We start from the raw sequence: 20,853 nt of genomic DNA, 5'->3' as shown, positions 1-20,853 counted from the left end.
AACACTGTAAAGTTTAGAACTTCGTATCAGGCTGGCTCCTCTCTGTCTTAAGAATTACTTTAATTCCTCAAACAGCAGTATTCAAATGAAATTTGCCAAAAGCATGGATGTGCATCAGAGTTCAGAAGTAACAGATGCTGTGATGTTGCTGACTTAATGGCTGTGAACTGCAGATGTGCACAGAAGGGTGTGAAAGAAGCCTCACCACTCACACTGCTTCCACTGAAGACTGTCCTTTAAGGGGTTGATTTTCAGAACTCTTAATCACTGCTGTAACCAGATACTTAGACTTGAATATTTATTATATACGTAAGACATTAAATACTTATTGTGATTTATAGCTTGGGTTAGGATGTTATTTTTAAATAAGCCATGTGAAGTACCTTCAGTCCTGTCCATTCACACACACGAGGCAGACTCCAAAATCATGAAATTGGCTTAAAAGCCACGTGCCTAAAGAGTTCATTTGAAAACGGGGAGTGGAAACCCACTGCCTCCTTACTTTTTAGTTTGATTTGTGTTCTCAGACTTCTTCCTGCAATCAAGAAGTCTGAAGGTTTCAAATTAAAAAGCTGAAAACCTGCTTGCAGTGCTTTATTCTACTAATTTTAGCTTTCAATACACCTCTTATACTCGCAGAGCTTCTAATTTAATTGCAAGCGTTGGCTACACGACATACTAAGATGTGTGCACACAGCTATGTAGCTGAAAATTCCACAACATAATGAAATATTAGTTGTAATTAACAAGAGACTGGATTGCTGAGGTTCTGTGGCATGCCTGCAAATGTTTGAGCCCACATTCCTTCCGTAGAGTCAGCTCTGACGAGGCTCATAAGTCCCTCATGCTGGGAGGCTGTGGGAAGAGCCCATATGGGCAGGGAGCAGGGGAACCTGCTGCTGTTCTGGAGAATATCTGCTCTCTTTCAATCTTCAGAGCAGAAAGGGCAATTTTCATATTACACTTATTACATTTGGTGTGTCCCTGGGAGATTTTCCTCTATCAGTTCCAAGAACAATTGCAAGGAAATATTTCTGAGTTTATGACTTTGTAGAGGAAGTGAATATACCACTTTTAAATATGTTTAAGCAGTTAGATTTTTATTCCTCAGATATAGCAAACTCTGTATAGCCTGCCATTTTTTCAGAAGTTACTGTTCTTTTTCTCCTGAGGGAATATGGTTTCTATAGCTTTAGTGAGGCTCTACTAATTATTACATACCTCATATTTCTAAAGGAGAATTTATGTTTATGTTAGCTATTTTTCTTTCAGGAATCATTCCATTCAGTACTTAAGTATAGATTGCAAATGTGTGAATTTCCTACTTCTTTTTGAGGGGGAAGGGAGAGTAATAGAAAATGTTGGCATTAATGAAGGAATAATATATCAGTGTATTACAATATTCTGACAACTCTAGTAATTTTTTTTGTACTTTGAATTTGAATAACTGTCACATTTAGCTAATGTCCATTCAAATGCAAAAGTGTAAATAATGACATCATCTAAAACAGATGCCCAAGTCTTCCAACAACAACAACAAAATCAGGAATAATGAATAATATTTACTTAAATTCTAAGTTTATATTAAGTAATGCAATGGGCTATTTGAAAAAGCTGTCAGGGGTCTTTGGATTAAATGGGTCCACATCATTTGTGTACTGCATATCTTTGAAAGATGACTTGAAAGATATAATCACAGTTGATAATTCCATTACAAATTAACTCAACTGGCAGATATTTGTCTAAGGATAAGGATGCTGATGAGCCAGTCATGCTGAAGCAACAAAAAATGAGTCCATGACTCCTCTAAAACTTTTTTTATGTTTGATTCCAAGAAGCCTTTGGAGACCAACTGTGATAAATGTGCATTTGTCACATGGAAGGGGAAATTGTTTCCTACATAAAACAATTATGATGATGGTTATTTCTTTTAGGAGAGAGCCACACCAAAGAGCATGGTTCCTTTCTTCATGTGAGCCCTAAGACTTGGGACTGAAACTTTGGTTCTTACAGACAATCACATTTTTGACAAATTGCTACTGCTGTACTCCTATCATTCCTGGACTGTTTGGGGTTTGGTTTTGTTTTGTTTCAAACAAGTTACAAAGATGGCTTAACTTCAGAGAGATTTTCTTAATGAAATCCATTCCACCCAGAAGGTGTTCTCTCTAACAAATGGGAAACATCACTAAATTTAACCTAAAGTCTGAGCATATGGAAAGCTACATAGATGATGTCAGACATTACAAATATTATTTGTACTTGCTAGTTTACTTCAAGGGAAATTGTGAGAATGACATCATAATGATGACTGACTAATTTTTATTAGTGTTTTCTCTCTGAAACTCTACACTTAGAGTTATAAAGAAAAACAGCTTTTAAAATGCCATATCTGTTATTCTTTTCTAACACTTTGTGATTTTCTTCTTTATAAAAGATATTAATATTTTAAAATACCATAAATACTATCAGTTCTTATTCTACTCCTTTGACATGTCAAATATTTTTTGTCAAAAAGAAAAAAAATATTATTTAATGCTCATAAAAGATAGGAAGTGATCACATCTTCTTTTAAATTTATTGCCGCTTGGATTGGCCTACGAACCTATAAACTCTGCTGGAAGACTTGTAGCTAATTTCTTTACAACAGTTTCTTACTCTGGGAATGAATTATGCTGATGAAGGGGTGATGACCAGCTTAGGAATAACGATATGTTCCTGCAGTCAGCAAAGAGAAATCACAGGGTGCCACAACTCTGGAAACCTCCAAAATCCACAGAACCCGTAGAGCTGTATTTTACAGCAAGAACCCCGGTGATGCAGCGTTGCATAAGCACTTTTTGCAAAGGTCTGCTGGGCCATTTTGCTGAGGACCTGTTACAGGATCAGCTCCAGCTCTGCAGGGCTGCTCAGGCACTCCGTTATCTTCAGAGCCAGAGACAGCAGCAGCCAAGGACACCAATAAAACAGCATCTCCCACGGCAAGGCAAGGAACATTCTTGGGGCCCAGACAAAGGGCATCCCTACAGGAATACTGGGAGAATCATCAAGGGATGAGATACGATGATTCAAGTCAGCAGGGACTCCACAACTAAAACCTGGTGGGTGGCACAGGAGAATTGTGGAGAATTCCCCTCCCTATTTTTAGGAACTTAGTACCACCAGACTGCATTTCTGGGCTCTTTCTTGAGGACAAGATTAGGCCACAACACCACAAATCTCCATGACCATATTAGTATCTTTCTCCAAATGCTCTTGCCCCATTCAGCACTGTGTTTATGGTTGACCTCAAAGGCAATGGTCATACAAATGTGTTTATGGTTCAGCATGTTCATAGATGTTATACATATTAGGACCTTTGTTTATCTGTGAAGACTTGTTTTCATGAGAAATTAATATTTATGGTATCACAGTGCTTACACACTCCAGGGTACTTTAAATGCTGTGCCCCAATGGAGCCATCATATTCATGAATTAATTTAATATGCAAAATTCAAGGATGAATTTAGCATCAATAATCCCTGCCAGATCTGCATATTTGGCTCTGACTTCTGGCATAAAGCGATACATTGTCAGTCGCAGCTCCCACATGGATACATTTACATTAGGTGTGCAAAGGCAAGCTTCACAATGTGACTCCCATGGCTGAGTTGAAGTCCCACTGGTAAAGCCTTTGAGAAATTGCCCCCTCTCAGTCTTTTTCACCCTCTTGCCTTAGCAATGCTGAGTGAGTGTCTAACTGCTCTTATTTCATTCCAGTGCAAAGCAAAGAAAGTTCAGGAAATAACTGAGGATTGGTACCATCACACAGCATTACAGAGTTTTACTTCCAGAAAATCCAGCAACATCTTCCATAAATGATGTGTATGAGAGTTCAAAGATATCCCAAAACAAGAGGTGTAGGTTGTATCAATGGCATCATTCAGCTGAGCACAAAAGGAAAGTCAGTTCTGAGAGTGATTTGCAGAGCAATTCTAAAGAGAGCTACACTGCCATGTAATGGGCCTATACTCCGAGGAATGCTCCCCTAACCAGCCCCATTTGCAAATGATTTTCAAGATAAAAATGAGCAAATGATCTGTAATAGATAATAAACAGCTAATCATTACATCACACATACCACATCAGTTAATACAGATACATTTATTAAACCTCTTTTATATAAGACTTAACGTTAAAGCATTCTATTTTATCAAGGATTCAAAGGGATTAGAGTTTAATTTGTTATTTTAGTATACTATACCTTTAAATTGTTGACATATAAGTTGTATAAATAGAAACACCATAAATCTCTTAAAAAATGTACCATAAATTTTTTATGTATGACCTTTAAGTAACAGCAGTCTGTTGCATAACTCTGCAGGGGAAATCACATGGTGGAAACCTCATATTTCCTTAAATTTATGGTTGTTTCTTGGTGGTCTAAAAGACTTCTTTCTTTTTTTTTTTTTTTCTAAAGTTGTAATCTTAGTAAATTGTTTAATGTTTGGTCTAATGAAGGTCAGTGTAAGTTCTTATTTAGATTTATAATAGGAAATATATAATGTCAGATACCAATGAAGCCTGGCTAATAAAGTCAAGGATACCAGTGTTATGTTTCATTATAACGATGTGAAGATAATGCCTTTAGCTGCATAACCATCACGTTAGCTACAGACCATAAAATAATCTTTATGAAATCTCAGGGTAAGATTAATTAAGAGAAAATTCTCCCCTTTCTTCCAGTACTTTTTTTTCCTCCTCAATCAGAAGCACTTTTGATTGATAAACTGCCTCATCAACATTGTATCAGATCTCATTTACTGACGCCAAAAATCAAGTAAACACTGAAGTGGAGAGAATTGGTTGCCTCATGTTATCCTTTTTTGCAGTAGAAAAAAAAAAAATCAGTGGAGTTTGGGCATGTGTCTAAATACTTGCTAAATTAGGGCCTTATGAAACAAAATTTTATGTTAAAGTAATGATCATTGCTATTACTTAGAGGAAATTTTACTCTTTCCTACTCCAAAAGAGTTTGGTTTACACTCAAAGCAGTGTTATCAGCATCAATAGAAAGGGTCTGCCTCAAGTTAAAACATGCAAGGGAATATAAGTTGCATGAACAAGAAGAAATTATTAGTGGTTTTCCACCTCCACTGAAATCCTCAGAATCCAAAACAGGAATTTACACCACTTGGCAGAATAAAAATTAAACCCCACTCAGAAATGTCAATATTTAAAATACGTAGTACAACCATAATTTAATGAGTTCTTTAAAAATACACAGGGCACATACGTGAAGTGCAGTTTCCAAAACCCTTTTTCCCCAACAGTGGAATTAAATGTTGCAGGCATAACAACATTAGTTTATTCTTTACTATAAAATAAATCCTTCTAGATAGTTTAAAGACCATTTATTTAAGCCTTAAGATATGCAAATCAAGCATGTGTGCACTGTTTACGTCCACTCACGTTCCTCTTTTGGGGCTACAAAACCAATGACATTCGATGAGAATTTAACCTACAAGGCCAAGGAAAACTGAATTTGTCTAAATGCTGGATGCAAGTGTATGTAGTGAATATGTGCATAACACATCAGCATAAACAGCTTGGAAAATCCAAGCCCTGCACAGTCATAAATCCTCCCCTGAGAGGCAGATGTGCAAGGCAGATGTGCATGTTCCACAGGAGATGCAAGTGAAAGCAGTGCTTTGTGTGTCCAGCCTGGCAAAGGATGAGGGCAGGTTTAGATTGGATATGAGGAAGGAATTCTTGACTGTCAGGGTGAAGAGACACTGGCACAGGTTGCCCCTCAATCAAAGACATCCTGTGGTGTGCCTTCAGTGTCTTAGGAATATTTGGTTCAATTGACTTTGGTCATCCTCTTTAAAGGTCTCAGGTGCTATGCAAGTTCAATACCTGCTAAAAAAGAATTGAAAATAAAATAATGAAAATTCCTTTTTCCCTTTTTTGCATTCATACTTCTGGATAAGCACTAAAACAATTAATACACGTTAAATAAATATCTCCAGGAGTGTTAAACAGTGAGAAATCAGATTCATTAAAAACCTGCTGAAAACCAAATTAGGACCAAGACACAACAAGAGCCATTTTACTGCCATCGTATGAGCATTGCTCAGTTAATGATCAGGTAATTTGTAAAATTAATGTCTTTGAGCCTGGAACAGGGTTAATCCAGAATCTTGACAGGCATGAAAGCTTAGTAAACCTTTTAATTTCTCAATCATTTTCTTCAAAAAGAGCATTTAGAGCCTGAACTCAGAGTAAGGATGATAGTACTCAAGGCTAGTCTGGAGCAGAAGGCAAATGTACACCAAAAAGAGAGTCTGGAACTTTTTCCTATCCAAGGCAAGGCATTCATTATCCTCACAAATAACAGAAAAATCAGCACTGCTGGGGCTTTCACAAGTAGATGAGGGTGTCAAGGGAGAGGCAAAAATCCATCCCGCAGGCAGCGAGTCTTAGGAACCTCAGAATGCTGGCAATGGCTTCGTCAGAAACCAGAGAGCCTTCCTATGCCAAGAACAGACACTAAAATCTCAGACAGTTAATGCCAGAACAGGATAGAGAGGAGTGAGAATATTCTGAGATTTTGAAAACATACTCTCACCAAGTGTGGACTGAAAAGTTCTCAGAAAGGGCCAAATGAAATATTTCATTTCAGTGTTGACATTCTTTTAACTAAAACTAATTTCTAAACTGAAAACAACTCACTGAAATAATCAAAATTCCCACTTTTACACGTATTAGAACTGGATGTTCCGAGAACTTCAGAACTATTTCAGTTTTTGCCCCCCAAACACAACATGTGTGACAAGCAAACCTCCCTTTCCATGAGGGAAAGCGGGGGCTTGGACAAACCAGCATTTTCCAACACTGTCTTTACTGAGAGATTTTCCAGCCTTTTGTACTGAAGACATTTTTCATAGTAATTTACTGGTTGTCTTAGGGCAAATGAGTTCTGAAGTTGTATGTCTGCATCAGCTATTGACACACACAAACATATTCCTCCAATTATTCCATATGCATGCAGAGCCTCACCCTATTTCATTTTTATAACTGAGCATGCTTAACACATTCCTTCTTTGCAATGTCCAAAACTATCTTTGCATTCTCAACAAGAAACATATTTCTCATTCACACATCTTGGGCCAAACCCAGATGGTATTAGTTTCCTACAAGGGTATTTCCTGTATGTCTGAATTGTCAACACGGCTGTGGATTGCCATCATTCTCCTCTTATATACAGATCCTAGTCATGGAGAGCAAACCGTATATCCTCCACCGCCCTGCTTTTTCCACTTGGCACATTTCATGAAAATATTCACGTCTCTCTTCAAAATATTAATATTTTTTCTCACTATTTTAGTTGAGAGGTAAAGACAAGACCTGTATGAGGGATCCACAAAAAAAATTGTTATTTTGATGATTTTAGCTTCTGGTGTCCGCAAAACATCTGTGGAAAAAATCTGGATATCTCTGGATTTATTTACTCATGATTTTCAGGTAGCTGGCAAAATACATATATTTTACTGAAAGAACTAAAATAATTTGATTGGTTAAGGCAGTATTTAAAGCCAAGTTTAACTGCAGCAGTGTGAGGATGTTGCTCACTGGTCTTTCTGCCCTTGGGCTGCTCAGATCCTGGGGCACTGGGAGGTTGAAGGGATTGGCAAAGAACTGGGAAGAAAAATCCTTGGGCAGTATCAGAGAATGCAAATGCATTTTTCTTCCCAGCTGCCATTCAGTACCTTTTCAGAAATGTGAGGGTTCAGTACTTAAATGTGTTTCTGACAATGGTACAAACATGATCCATGTGCATGATTTTTGTTGAAAAAATGCAATCATAGCCTTTTTTGGATTATTTCTGGATGCATTTGTACCAGGACTCCAAAAAGTGCAGTCCTTATATTTCAAGGAGTTTGATTTTAGATAACAAATACAGTTCCAATCCTCACACTCTCATGTGGAAGCTTAAAACTCAGTAGCAGATACTGGACATCTAAATGGGTTTTCTCTTTGCATTTGTGCCAGTAAGACAAGACTTTTTGGAACAGCTGAATGGCCAAAGAATGTAGGCATTAACAATTTCAATACTGGAGTAAGAAGACATAGAAGAGCGGCCTAGCCTTCATCCAGTAGTGCTGCTGCATGTCTACTGGTAAAATCTTGAAGAACATTGACAGAGCTTCTAAATGCAAAGTCTGACTTTGCCTATTATGTTTAGCTCAATAATTACTGAGTAAACCAGCAACACATGCAATCAGCACTTGCTTTGAAGATATGACACGTTATTATCAAAACTATGCTGAATGCTGATGCCAAATAGAGGCTGAAATATGCCTTGCCGTGCATCCAGATTTCAGAGTCCAAAAGTTCTTTGGATATTAGAGAGCAGAATAGCATTCACTTTATCTCTAGGACTCGCACCACATTTTTTGGCAACTGAGAAACAGTGACATGTTCCCATCTTTCAGGCCTGCAGGCAAAGCCTCACGTTCTATGTGGGGTCTGTGCCCTCAGGAGAGAACCTCAGACAAGATCATAGGTGCTATATAAGCACAAATTGCAGTAAACCTTTTTTTTATCTTTCCTGTCTCTCTACTGTGTTCGTTATGCTACTTGAACTTCTATACTTCTAATTGTCTCCCCTTCCCCTACTAAAATCCATTCAGATAATGCTATTTTCCAGTTTCTTACAATAAGAAAATGAGATTTGAAATATCTTGCAAAAATCACTTTAAAGCCTTTCCTAAGTATCTTCAGAGCCTTAGTGACTAAAGCCAGAAATTTGCTTAAGAAATAACCTTCAATGGAGAATATAACCTTCATATTTACAGCAAAGATTGAGCAATATTTTGATAAGCCATGGAACTCACTCTTCTCTCAAAACAATGACAGAGCTCATAAAGGCCACAGTTTAATCCAGGTTACGTTGATTATCATGGTAATACTTGGCAAAGGAATAGAAAAGGTGTGGACTGAATGAAGCTCCTCTAGCCCTTTATTAATCTCTGGCAAAAGGTATCCTGTTGAAGGGGTGGTTTTTAGGATTCTTTTAACGATTTCTTTTGCAAGATACAGACTGCTAGCAACTTCTGGCACTTACTGAGCAGGTTTTAATATCCACTAGCATGCAGACAAGAGTAAGGACATGGAGACCAATCTAAGTGGAAATCTAAAGCTTTTTTCCTTCAAGCTGGCTGTGGTTTTCTGTGTTCTCTCCCAGCCCCACAATATTTAAGTACATAGCTCATGTGAATGTACTGTTCCTTTTGCAAGCAGAAAAAGCAAATACCTGCTCTCACAGGTGACAGTTCAGCACTGGGAGACAAAGGAGAAAGGCAAGGCAGAATTGTTTGTATGAGTAATGTCATCATGGCATATTCCCATTTGCATCCCTCTTATTTGAAACTAGTTATTTTTAATGCCTACAATTAGACAGATCAACATTTCTGGTTTTAATTTAATGCAGAGAGTATGATAATTACTGTTATTCTGTTCTGAATTATATCCCTAAATTTCCATATAAAGTGGTCACGGTAAAACAGCATGAATTTGTTTTTGATTATCAGAGTATAGAATTTGATGTAGGTTTGTTCATTTTACATAAGCACTGTCAAATTTGCTCTGTGTCACTGTACATCCTTTTTTTCCCTCTCTCAGCAGAAAAGTCTTATAGCTCGTTTAAAGTGTTATAGATGTTTTTGTAGACATTTATTAAAATTAGCAGCCGAAGAAGATCTTTGCATGGTAGTAGGATTTTTATTTTTCCATAGCATATTTTTATCCATAGGGAGGACAAAAATGACAGCAGTAACTGGCTGAAATGCCATGCCATAGAAAAAGCAACTTATGTATTGAATTGTAATTCTTAAAGTATTTTGACAACTCTCTGCCATTAATCTGCATTTTAAACAAAATGAAAAATTGTATTGAACATGCTACTGAAAAATAAAGATAAGTTTTATATACATAGGAAGGGAAGGAGAGCATGAGAACACCAGAACAGATGGCTGAAAGGATCATAGTCAAATCAGAGCATTGGTAGAAGAGCAAGTCAAATCAGAGCATTGGTAGAAGAGCAAGTCACTAAGAAGATTTATTTGTATTGTTTGTGTATTCACAGAAAAATAAAGTCAGGTAGCATCAAAATAGAGTGTAAGTTTTAAAAAGTCATTCTTGATTGGAAAGGGAAAAGCCCCAGTTTTGGTGATTGGGAAAAAGAATTATTGGTGTCTTGTCATCATGTCATGTATTTGTGAATGTTAATGGAACATAGTCTGTTCTCTGTGGGGCATCATCTGAGCCAATTTTATTGGACTGCCCACTGAAAGAGAGTTGTAAAATTTGCCTTTATCACAGAAGTGGTGTGGAAAGGTGGGTAAAGCTTCAGAGCAACAGAAAGGAGGAGGAAAAAATACAAAGGTCATCAGGTCTATTCTCCCCTATTAATGACAGATTTTCATGGTCAGTAAATTTCTGAACACTTACTGCATTCCCATTCACTGGAAGGAAGCTTTCTCTGCTATCCTGGAAGGCCAATTCTGCAGCACAATAGACCTCAAACCAATGCAGCAGAAAACCTGTCAGGGAAAGACAGTCTGCTGTGGAAGAATGCTGAAGACGAAAAGTGTAGGAGAGCAGATATGCCAAATAAATAAATAAAAGAGCAGAAAGTGGAGGCATGCCAGGGAACTGAGAAGGAGCATACTTATTTTTTACCTTCCCATAGTGGCCTCCACTGGTGAACCACTCACTGAGTTGCTGGTGGAATGTAAAGCTTCCTTGAAAATAAATCCAGCTGGGGATAGAGGTGGAATCACCACCTGTGTTCCCAGAGGATAAATGCTGCTTACAGCTCCAGAGGCCTCTGTGGTGCAGGAAAGTGTGTAATTCACACCTTCCTGAGCCAGCTTTACTGAATGCAATAATCATCTGGTCTTTATTTGAATCTCCCTCTTCCGGGACTGATTTCCACTGTCTTCTGTTATTCCAATTCTCCTAAAGCAGTGCAGTACATAAAGTTTCTAAGTCCAGATGCAGACCTCACATGGGCTCATGGCCACCTCCTTGCAAGCACACTCGCAGCCCTGTGTCGCTCTGCCCAAAACCTCTCAATTATTGGCTGGCTCTGGGCAGTCTCAAAGCTTTCGGCTGCTCCCAACCAATAACTGGGAGAGCTGGGAAAGCAGGATTCCTGTTGTACCAGAAGAGTGTGAAGGAGGAAAGCTGTGGGTTTGTGTTGGGTTGGCATCTGCATTTATAAGTTTCGTGTACTTTCTTTAGGAGGACGGGAAGAAAGAATTGTATTATCAGGGGACGAGGATTGTCATTTGGATTAAACTAAAGACTTGCCCAGCAGAACAGCACAATCTGGAGTTGAGGAATTAAAAAAATAAGTACAGAGGACTAGGACTAGAAGTGAAAGGTCCTGCATTTAGTGACTGGTATCTTCAAAGGACTGTGAAGGTAAGGAAAAGAAAAAAATGATCCCCCCATGTCAAAATTTTGTCTTTGCTGCAACAGAAGTAAGAAGAAAAAAAGAATTAGGCTTTAAGTTCTTGTGCTGCCAAACATCAGAACAGAAAACTTTGTGATGGATGCACTTTGGCCATTTTCAGCTAAATCCTTCCCTGCACCTAACTGAATAAAAAGCATCTCTAACTTCAGTAGGTTTTGTGCTTAAATTCCAAGCCAGAGTACAGTCCTCTAAGTATTTCTCATGTATAAATTTAATTGTAATACATTCCTGTACCTAAAGTTATTTTAAAGTCAAGTATTAAAATAGTGCATTTGTTGAAATCAGTAAAAAATAATGAAAATATTTTTTAAAAAATCCTTAGATAACTGCAAAGCCCTTTATACACAAGGGAAAAAGCAAAGCTCTGCAACACAAGAGGAAAAAGGAAATGCTTTGGAGATAGGGTCTAGTGTGTAGCCCATACCGAGCCATGACATCAGTGTAATTATTTTCCCCTAAGGTAAATGTCTAATGTTACAAATCCTTCCCTTGCCAGAGGCCTCAGGCCCCACAGATAGCAAAGCACTGGAGTCCTCAACACCCAAGAGGTCTCACAGAGCTCTGCTCCTGCAGCCCAGACAACTTCTGCTCCTTCCATTCCCTGTTTGCTGCCTTTCCACCAGGCAGGGGCAATTCCCTCTTGGAGCCCAGAGTAGGTGGTGCAGCTTGAAGGGCAGGGTGCACCCCTGCAGCAGACCTTGGCAGCTTCTGCTCCTGCTGGAGTCACGTTTCTGTCCTGCGCTGGGGCCACATTTCCAAAACATGGCAATTGAGCAAACACTTCCCACTGAGAAGAATACCTGACACTGATCTTCAGCCCTCCTGCATCTCGTTCTAAAGAGTTCAGATGGTGCTGCCTGATAAGAGGTTTTACCCTTCACCCTTGTTTTTTTACAAATAAAACTCCTTAAGATCAAACACTTGGTAAGGCATATTGGTTATGCTATTTATTACGTAGGAAATAAACTAAATTAAAGGTGATTATATTACTTCAACAACTTACCCAGCACTTGTGCTATAAGAATAGATGAAAAAAAAGAGATAAAGATATTAGAGTTAAAATATTGGGTGTTGAATTTGCATATTTTAAGCACAATCCCTTTTTAAAAAGGTTGTTACTCCATTCCAACATAAGAGTCAGTTTGTCCAGACAAAAAAGTCAAGTATAAATACCATTATAAACCGTATATTTATATATACCCATCACAATAGTACTGTTAAGTATAAATACCATTATTTTGTAAGTATCATATAAAGAGTGCATTTCAAAATCAGTTTTAAAGGAAAACTTGGAATATGCTACCTACGTTGTTTACTATTAAGCCACACAGAGTAATGGAAATAAATGGTCACGTCTGGTTTTGCTTACTAGCATTAATTACTACTAAGGATAGGTAATTAAGGGTTATACTTACAATATGATCTATTTTAAATTAAATAATTTAAAATACCAGTTAAAGCATTCCTGTGTATTTCTCTGTATTTACTGTATGTAATAACACATATATTGACATAATTAAATGGCAGCATGTCTTAAAAATAAGTGCAGCATATGTTTCTGAATTACAGAAAAAGTAAAATATCTTAATAATATAATAAAACTTCTGTCTATAATACCAGAGGTATACCAGAGTAAATTTGAAAGCATGCAAATTGGAAGCAGAGCCCAGCTAAGGAGTGGTTACATGAAAATAGCTCCATTCTATAAAAATCCAGCATTCACATGTCTCACATCCAGTATTCACAGGCAAGTTACTTCTCTTTGTGTTAGGTCAGAATACAAAGTGGATAATTTTGTCCACTTGTTTAACATTTTTACAAGTGTAAATATATTATAGCAGAAATAACAATGCAAAAAGAAGTCTCAAAAATATCCTTCAGCTGGGAACACATACTGCTGCAATATACTTTCAGAACTGACATAACCTAGCTAAACAGCCCTTTAAAAATGAAAAATATAGAAACACTTTGTTTTAATGTTTACTTGGCTTTGTACTGACTTTATGGAATGCTGATTAAATTATTTTCATGGCTCTGGTCTTAAACTAGACCAAGCTGGGGTTTAAAGGTCCGAGGTCCCTGGCCTAAGGAAATCAGTTTCGGAAAAAGGTGTAGTATTGGTGCAGAAGGTGTCACAGCCGCCAACAGGAGAGGGGAGCCTTCAAGCTACAGAGCAGCACAGGCAGACATCGAAAGTGGGAGCTGCCAGATTTAGTTACAACACAAATTTCACATTGGCCCCAGTCCACAGTATGTTTAAGTAATTAATACTCATTTCAGCCAACCATCATTCTTTGTCTTCAACAGACATCCCAATGGAATACAAAGATTTGTCTCATTCTTCTTGCCCTTCCTTATACAACTGACAAACATTAATGGTTATTCCATCAAATAGTGCAGTGCAGAATCTCATACAAGCTGATTTGTCATCTACAGTTTGTTGGTGCTTGTTCCATCTAAAGGGAAACTTCAAAGAAAAGGACGTCAATAACGTTTTAAGCTGCCAAGAAAAAGATATAACTATTTGACATGGTAGACACAGGAAAGACTTTAAAGCCTGGGTGCTGGTTTCACATCAAAAGCCAATGATAAAAAAAAAAAACAGGAATATTATGTAGAGAAAGTCTGAGATTTTGTACAGAATTATTTGGTTTGGTAGTACTAAAATTACTACTCCAAAGGGATTTTGCTGGGTATCTCTCCATTTACCATGCAGCATATGAGACAACACTACAGAAAACTATATACCTTCTGGCACATAGAGGGTATTTTAAAACTATGGAAGTGTGGCAGGAATTTGGTTGGAAAGAACAGGTTTGCCAGTTAGTGATAAAGTTCAGAATACACATGAAGAATCGGTTTCCAAAAGCAGGAAAACTAAATATGGAAAAACTCATCTGGATTTCTAGTTGAGTGTGAGCCAACTAATGTCTTAATGCTGCACTGATTTCAGTATCTTGGAGGGATATTCACAAAGTTTTTAGTAACTGCGTGAGTAAATAGACTTTTTAGAACAAAATGGGTCTATCTGACTGTGAAAAACAGCAGTGTGACTTTTCAAGAAGCCATAGAAACAATCTGTAAAGTGCTCTCTAACAATCATGCAAGGCAGCAATAAATAAAAGTCAAGGCCTGATCCTACAAATGAAACTTGCCATAGTTACTACCTTGCAGGTCCAGTGTTTCATTCATTTTTCAAATTCTTGCTTCATGTGTACTTCATTAAAAGCTCTTAATTTAATTTTCACCTGTTTACGCTTTCAACAACTTCGCTTTCACACTGAGACGGCTGCCATGGCATCAAGCACTAAATAAAATCTTCAGCTCAGTAACAAAAAGATCTTTTCTTACTAATACTTTCAATAACTCACCTTGCATGGGAAACCTAGTGTGACTCACTGACATTCCTGGGCCCTTAAATGAGGTGAACTCATCTCTCAGGAGAAGAAATAGGACTGTCTTTGTCTGGGCACAACAGATAGAATCATTCCTCAGGAATCTTTGAAATATGCCTTCCTGTTCCCAAAGCAACTGATTTGCCTCCCTTTGCTTCAGACTTTATCAGAGCAACTTGGTCAAAGCTCTTAGAAACTCAAACAATAATATCTACAATCAGTTCAGACTCAGCTGCAGAATTATTTTTGGCTCATAAAGGAGAAAGAGCTGGATTGGCAGTCCCTTCATCCATGATGACTGCAACTGATTTGGCAGCTCTAACTAGACTTTCAAAACTAACCTCTCTGATAACCCCCTGATTCTAATTTTTCTAGCAAACAAACTAGCAAATTTTGTCTGCCTCTAAATTAGCAGGATCCAGATCTCATTGTACAAATCTGTTTGTATGGAAATCTCTTGACCTATTTACATCTCCATTTCTGACTCAGGTTTCTCTTTGGTGGTTGTGATTAAAAAGGAAGTACGGCAATCATGTTGAATTAAAATAAATTAAAGCTGTGCATTTTCCCAATTAGGCCCTTTGTGGGATGACTTTCAACAGGAAGACAGGCTCATCCATCACTCTGAAGTGCAAATACATTTTAAAGCTTCATCCTCTGTTATAATTTCAAATTTCATAATTACTTATCTTGGGTGTGGTTAGAGTTGCAAAAAGTTGTCTCCTTATGGGTGCAGAGCTAGAGCACTTGAATCTGCAACAGAGTCACTGGTTCTAGTTTTGAAGGGCTGGCAAGTCCTGAGTCAAACCCCAAAACTTCTATCACTTTGTGAATAATCACATATATTAATTGAATTTGAATTGTTAACTATGTGCTGTGTTTATTTCCGTGCCTCAACTTGGCTCCCTGTATTGCCTCAAGAGCAACAAATGAATCTGAGTTTTATTCTTCATTTATACAAATACAGTTTTAGGCATAGTAATAGTACATACATTTTTAGAAGCTTTTTAGAAACCAAAAAGCCTTCTATTGAAGTTGACAAGGTATTTGCATTGTCACAGTACATTACATGGATTGGACGCTTAACATATAACTGTACTGATCTTCATGGCAAACATAATAACAAAAGCAAGTTGTTCTGAGATTTTTCTATTTCTATTAAAAAAAAAAAAAACAAAACAAAAAAAAAAAACCAAAACCCCTTTCCAGTGAGGGACCACATGTAAAACTATGGTTTCTCTGCACACAGAGCAAGGCTGCTTATTACCTACAGTGTACCAGCTATGATGAACAGACCACCATAGTTGTGACAACTGATGTTGCTGCCTCCAGGGTAAAACAAAGGTTTACATATTACACAAGCAATTTAACTGTTTTCTAAACATATTGCCAAGACAGTGGGAGTTGGCAGCCAGCACTGTGTTTTAGGTTTTGGATACTTGGATTAGAAGTGACTGCTGATTATAGACCTTTTTATTCGTCTTCTACGAATTACAAGCAACCTAGTAACCCAGCAAAGAATCCTTCACAGCACTTAAACTTGTCTTCATGGCTTCCCAAAGATTACATACACAAATCACTCCACAAAAGTGGCGTAACAGACTTGTGCATAGATAACTACATAAGGCAATTGTCTTGTTCTAACTCTTAAAGACTTCCCCAAAGTGAAATGTTTTATAATCCTTTTTGTGCAGTAGTCAGGAAAGAAATAAAAGAGTTTGGGCAAAGATTATCCACAAGAAAGAAACTTTTTTTTTTTGGGTTCCAGCTGAAACACAATAAAGAACATAATTAACTTCACAATTCTTTGTGTTTTTCATTTGACTGCAGGGAGGAGATGAAAGAGGACTGTTAAGCCTTGCATTCCACCCCAATTACAAGAAAAATGGAAAGCTGTATGTGTCTTATACCACCAACCAAGAACGGTGGGCTATTGGACCTCATGACCACATCCTTAGGGTCGTAGAGTACACAGTATCCAGGTATCAGTAGAAGTCTAAAATTAACAAACTCTGTATTTCTCAGCAACCTCTGCACTTTAGTATTTCTGATTTCTAAAATGAATATGAGTTTACAATGTATAAACTTGGGCACCTGCAGAAAAAACTATTGTGGATTTTATTTCAAATAGTAATTTTGGAATGACAGAGCATAGTTTTTTTGCTTTTTAAGACTTTTTTTCAGTTATTCTGTCATTTTTTCAATTATGATTACTTCCTACTTATTGTGTATAGGCAGCAAAGTAATTGTTTGTGAATGCTGGAAAATTGAAATTTCTCAGAAATAACTGTTAGGCATTTTTCCACCAAGTAACAACATTCACATCTCGAAGTATAGTTTGAATGAGTCAAGTGTGTTTTCAGAAAGAAGAACAAAGATAGTGAACTGTGAAAACTGTGTTCATATCTTTAACTTGCAGGAAAAATCCACACCAAGTTGACATGAGGACAGCAAGAGTGTTTTTAGAAGTAGCAGAACTCCATCGAAAACATCTAGGAGGACAGCTGCTGTTTGGCCCAGATGGCTTCCTATACATTTTTCTTGGAGATGGCATGATCACTCTAGATGACATGGAGGAGATGGATGGTTTAAGGTACAAAAACTACCAGTGGATAGAGTTCTATTATTGTGCTCAAAGACCTCTTTGGCTCAGGAGAATTGCAGGTGCTTCTGTGGTTTTTAAAATTTTTCTTAAGTACAAGGGTATACTCAAAACCCAGACCAGAGGGCAATTGTAGTACCTGGTTTTAAATTAATGAAATGGTATTAATTTAAACATTAGATTGTTTCATGTTTATGGTAAGAGTGTGCTCCTCTACTTCTCCTTTCCTCCATCCCAATCACAAATATAAGTTAAAACACATTTTGGTTTCTCCTGTTTCTTGTAACAAGAAAGTTCTGAATCCTTATAAAAAAGTATCAGCACCTGCATTGAAACAATACAAATTTTTCTCACTTGCTTTCTATATAATTAGTCTTTGGATTGTATTGTGACTAGAAATCGTTGAATTCAAGAGTAGGATCCAAAGTGTGAGCAAAAAGCACTTTGTAATTACAAAGAGTTTATATCCAAAATTACTCTAGATGGCACACAGTATAAAAGACTTAGCAGCCTTATATTTGAGGCCCTAAACAATTTTGATGTTTAGAAAGTTATTCTTATGATCAAGTTGCTTCCCAACAACATGATCAGAGACATTTTAGTCTGCACATAACAAGGCAAGATATTTGCCAAAGTGAATCTCTGAAAGGCTCTGCTACACTTCTTTGGACTTGCATGCGCCATGATGGACTTGCATCCATCACTACGTGATTAATCAGTAAAGTGGCTTATTTATTTTGCTGGCTCACTCTAGTATTATATAGATTACATTTGCCAGTGAAACACCTTTAAAAACCCAATTATTTTACCCTCCAACTCTCTCAGTGATTTTACAGGTTCTGTATTGCGCCTCGATGTCAATACTGACCTGTGCAATGTCCCTTACTCCATCCCACGGAGCAACCCACACTTCAACAGCACCAACCAACCTCCTGAGATTTTTGCACATGGACTCCACAATCCAGGCCGGTAAGTGAGTTTCCACTAAACTGACATTGCTCTGGAGCAGACAGTTTTCAACCCAGCTTGCTTTTATACAGACAGGCAGCAATATTTCAGTAATAAAAGCACTCGTGAACTTTTTGAATCTTCCACTCCTCCACCTCCACACATATGTCACAGTTAGAAACAAATGTACATTGGCAAAGGGGAAAGAGAAGAGCATGCACAACTACTGCAAGTCAAGACCAAAATGACAGAAACAAAGTACAGAATTTTTAGTTTTAATTAGTAATAAAATTACTACCTTAGTGAAAGAAAAGAGCTTAAAGCAGAAAGCTGGTAAAGTACAGCTGAAATGGAAATCTTGACTGGGAAAAAAAGGCACGTGGAAAACAAATGAGAACATCTGGTGATATCTAAACAATAGCAAGGAGGAGAACAATGCTTTAACTAAACAACACATAATTCAGCAAATTAGGTGGGTGGTAGTACTGAAGTGACATTTAAAGTCTTGGTTTGAAAAAAAATCAGAAAGTCAAGTTGTTCAGATAAGGACTTGATTCTTGGACTTTTTAACAGTCCAAAATTCGTACACCATATAAGTTCATTTAGCTTAAGGTACTATTCTTTTCAGGTGCTATATTGCAGACTACATTATATCACCAGGGAAAATCGTTTTATTTCACATTACATAGAAATGTGAGGAATGGGAAATTGTATTATCTCCTGTGCATAAATCCAATACATTTCTCGGGTATTTTGGCTCAGCATGTAAAAGGTCCCTCAAATGAAACAATAGGCACCACAAAGAAACAATAATGCTTTAAAATGTAATGCTTCATATTGATAGTTACATGTTATGAACTCACCTTTCTCATGGATTTTCTCTTTTTTTGTTGTTTTAAAGGTGTGCTGTGGACCGGCACCCAACCGATGTAAACGTCAATTTAACTATACTTTGTTCAGATTCAAATGGAAAGAACAGATCTTCAGCAAGGATCTTACAAATAATTAAGGGCAAAGACTATGGTAAGTTCTATCCAGGGTAAAGCTTCTGGCAATAGTCAGGTTCTGTTTCCATGGAATAATAAACAGAAAGAGAAGAGAATATGTAAAGGCCTGTATAGCCATGATAGGAAATTTACAGCATAGAGACAACTTATCTGAGATAGAAGTGAAATTTCTATCTTTTCAAAAGAAATCTTCGATGTAGAAGCGGATAAAAGATGCAGGCCAAAACCAAATGGAAATGACTCAACTTTGTTCTTGTTGGTGTAGAATATCATGTAAATAAGATTTAACAAATTTGACAGTTGCTAGTCTGTCAAAGATCTCACTGTTGCTGCATATTTTGGCTCATAAAGAGAATATTTTGGAATATCAGGAAATGATGAAAATGCATTCTTAGTTTTCTTAGTATTCTTAGTCTTTTACAAATAACCTTTTGAGACAGAGAATGGAAACCTCATGTAATGTGCCTCTTATAATGGAAAAAGTGAGATAGACAACAGCAGACCACAACCAAACAGGGAAATGACTGAGCTCTGTTTAAATGTTACTAAAAATAAAAAACTTAGAAAAAGGCACTATGCTGCTACTTCATAATAAATTACTAGTTTAGATTAGATTACAAAAAGATAAATACACTCAATTAGGGACTTTAAAATATTAAAGTGCTTCATGCTCTCTCTGAATCAGTATGATTGCCAGTCACAATTTCAGTTTGATGTTTAACTCTGGTGCTCACCAAGGTCCCTTGCAAGTTCAGGCAAGCCAGGTGACAATTCCTCTGAGCTATCAGCTGCCTTGACTGCCCATTTAGCAGCTTGTAAATTCCTGATGGTAACATGTGATAAATGCCAACGGTGTCTAAAGGCATTGAGAACTGGCCTGTCTCCTGGAACATAGCATTTCCCTTTCTAATCACATCCCTGGGTTCTCCCACCTGTACTCCCCTTAAAAGCAAAGCAGCTGTGCTGGCTGGCACAACAGGACACAATAGCATAATGCAATTGTACTACTTCAGTTATTGCATGGATTTTGTGTCCAGTTTATAAAAGCCAAACCAAAGAATAATATTTGGTTAACCACTGCTCCAATGGAATTTTGACTGCATCCTTATTGCAGAGTAAACTAAGCAATATTGTGTCTGTCCCGAGCAGCCTGCCAATATTAATACTAGGCTGTGGGTCAATGGCTTCAATAAAAAGAGTTCATCACTGTTTTCTCCCCCATAAAATTTCAGCTCTAACTCATGTAGAACACTCTGGGAAATGCATTTTTCAAAGGCTTGCAGATAGCCTGCTGACTAAAAAAAAAATTCCTGTTAAAAAATGGTCAACTGGCTGTGGCTTTTTTTTAAATTATGCAGCTAGCATGTCAAATGGAGC

General features: G+C 37.4%; 1 protein-coding gene across 1 annotated transcript in view; it reads left to right on the top strand.

Moving 5' to 3' along the window:
• Positions 1-20,853, top strand: part of HHIP (hedgehog interacting protein) — a 71,453-nt gene that overhangs the window by 32,681 nt on the left and 17,919 nt on the right. The window contains exons 5-8 of the mRNA XM_074540807.1: positions 16,750-16,901; positions 17,339-17,512; positions 18,347-18,490; positions 19,371-19,492. Coding sequence (XP_074396908.1) covers positions 16,750-16,901; positions 17,339-17,512; positions 18,347-18,490; positions 19,371-19,492 — 592 coding nt within the window. The remainder of the gene's footprint in view (positions 1-16,749; positions 16,902-17,338; positions 17,513-18,346; positions 18,491-19,370; positions 19,493-20,853) is intronic.

Source organism: Zonotrichia albicollis, chromosome 5, assembly GCF_047830755.1.
Source record: "Zonotrichia albicollis isolate bZonAlb1 chromosome 5, bZonAlb1.hap1, whole genome shotgun sequence".
Lineage (NCBI taxonomy): Eukaryota > Metazoa > Chordata > Aves > Passeriformes > Passerellidae > Zonotrichia > Zonotrichia albicollis.
This window is presented reverse-complemented; position numbering and strand designations above follow the sequence as displayed.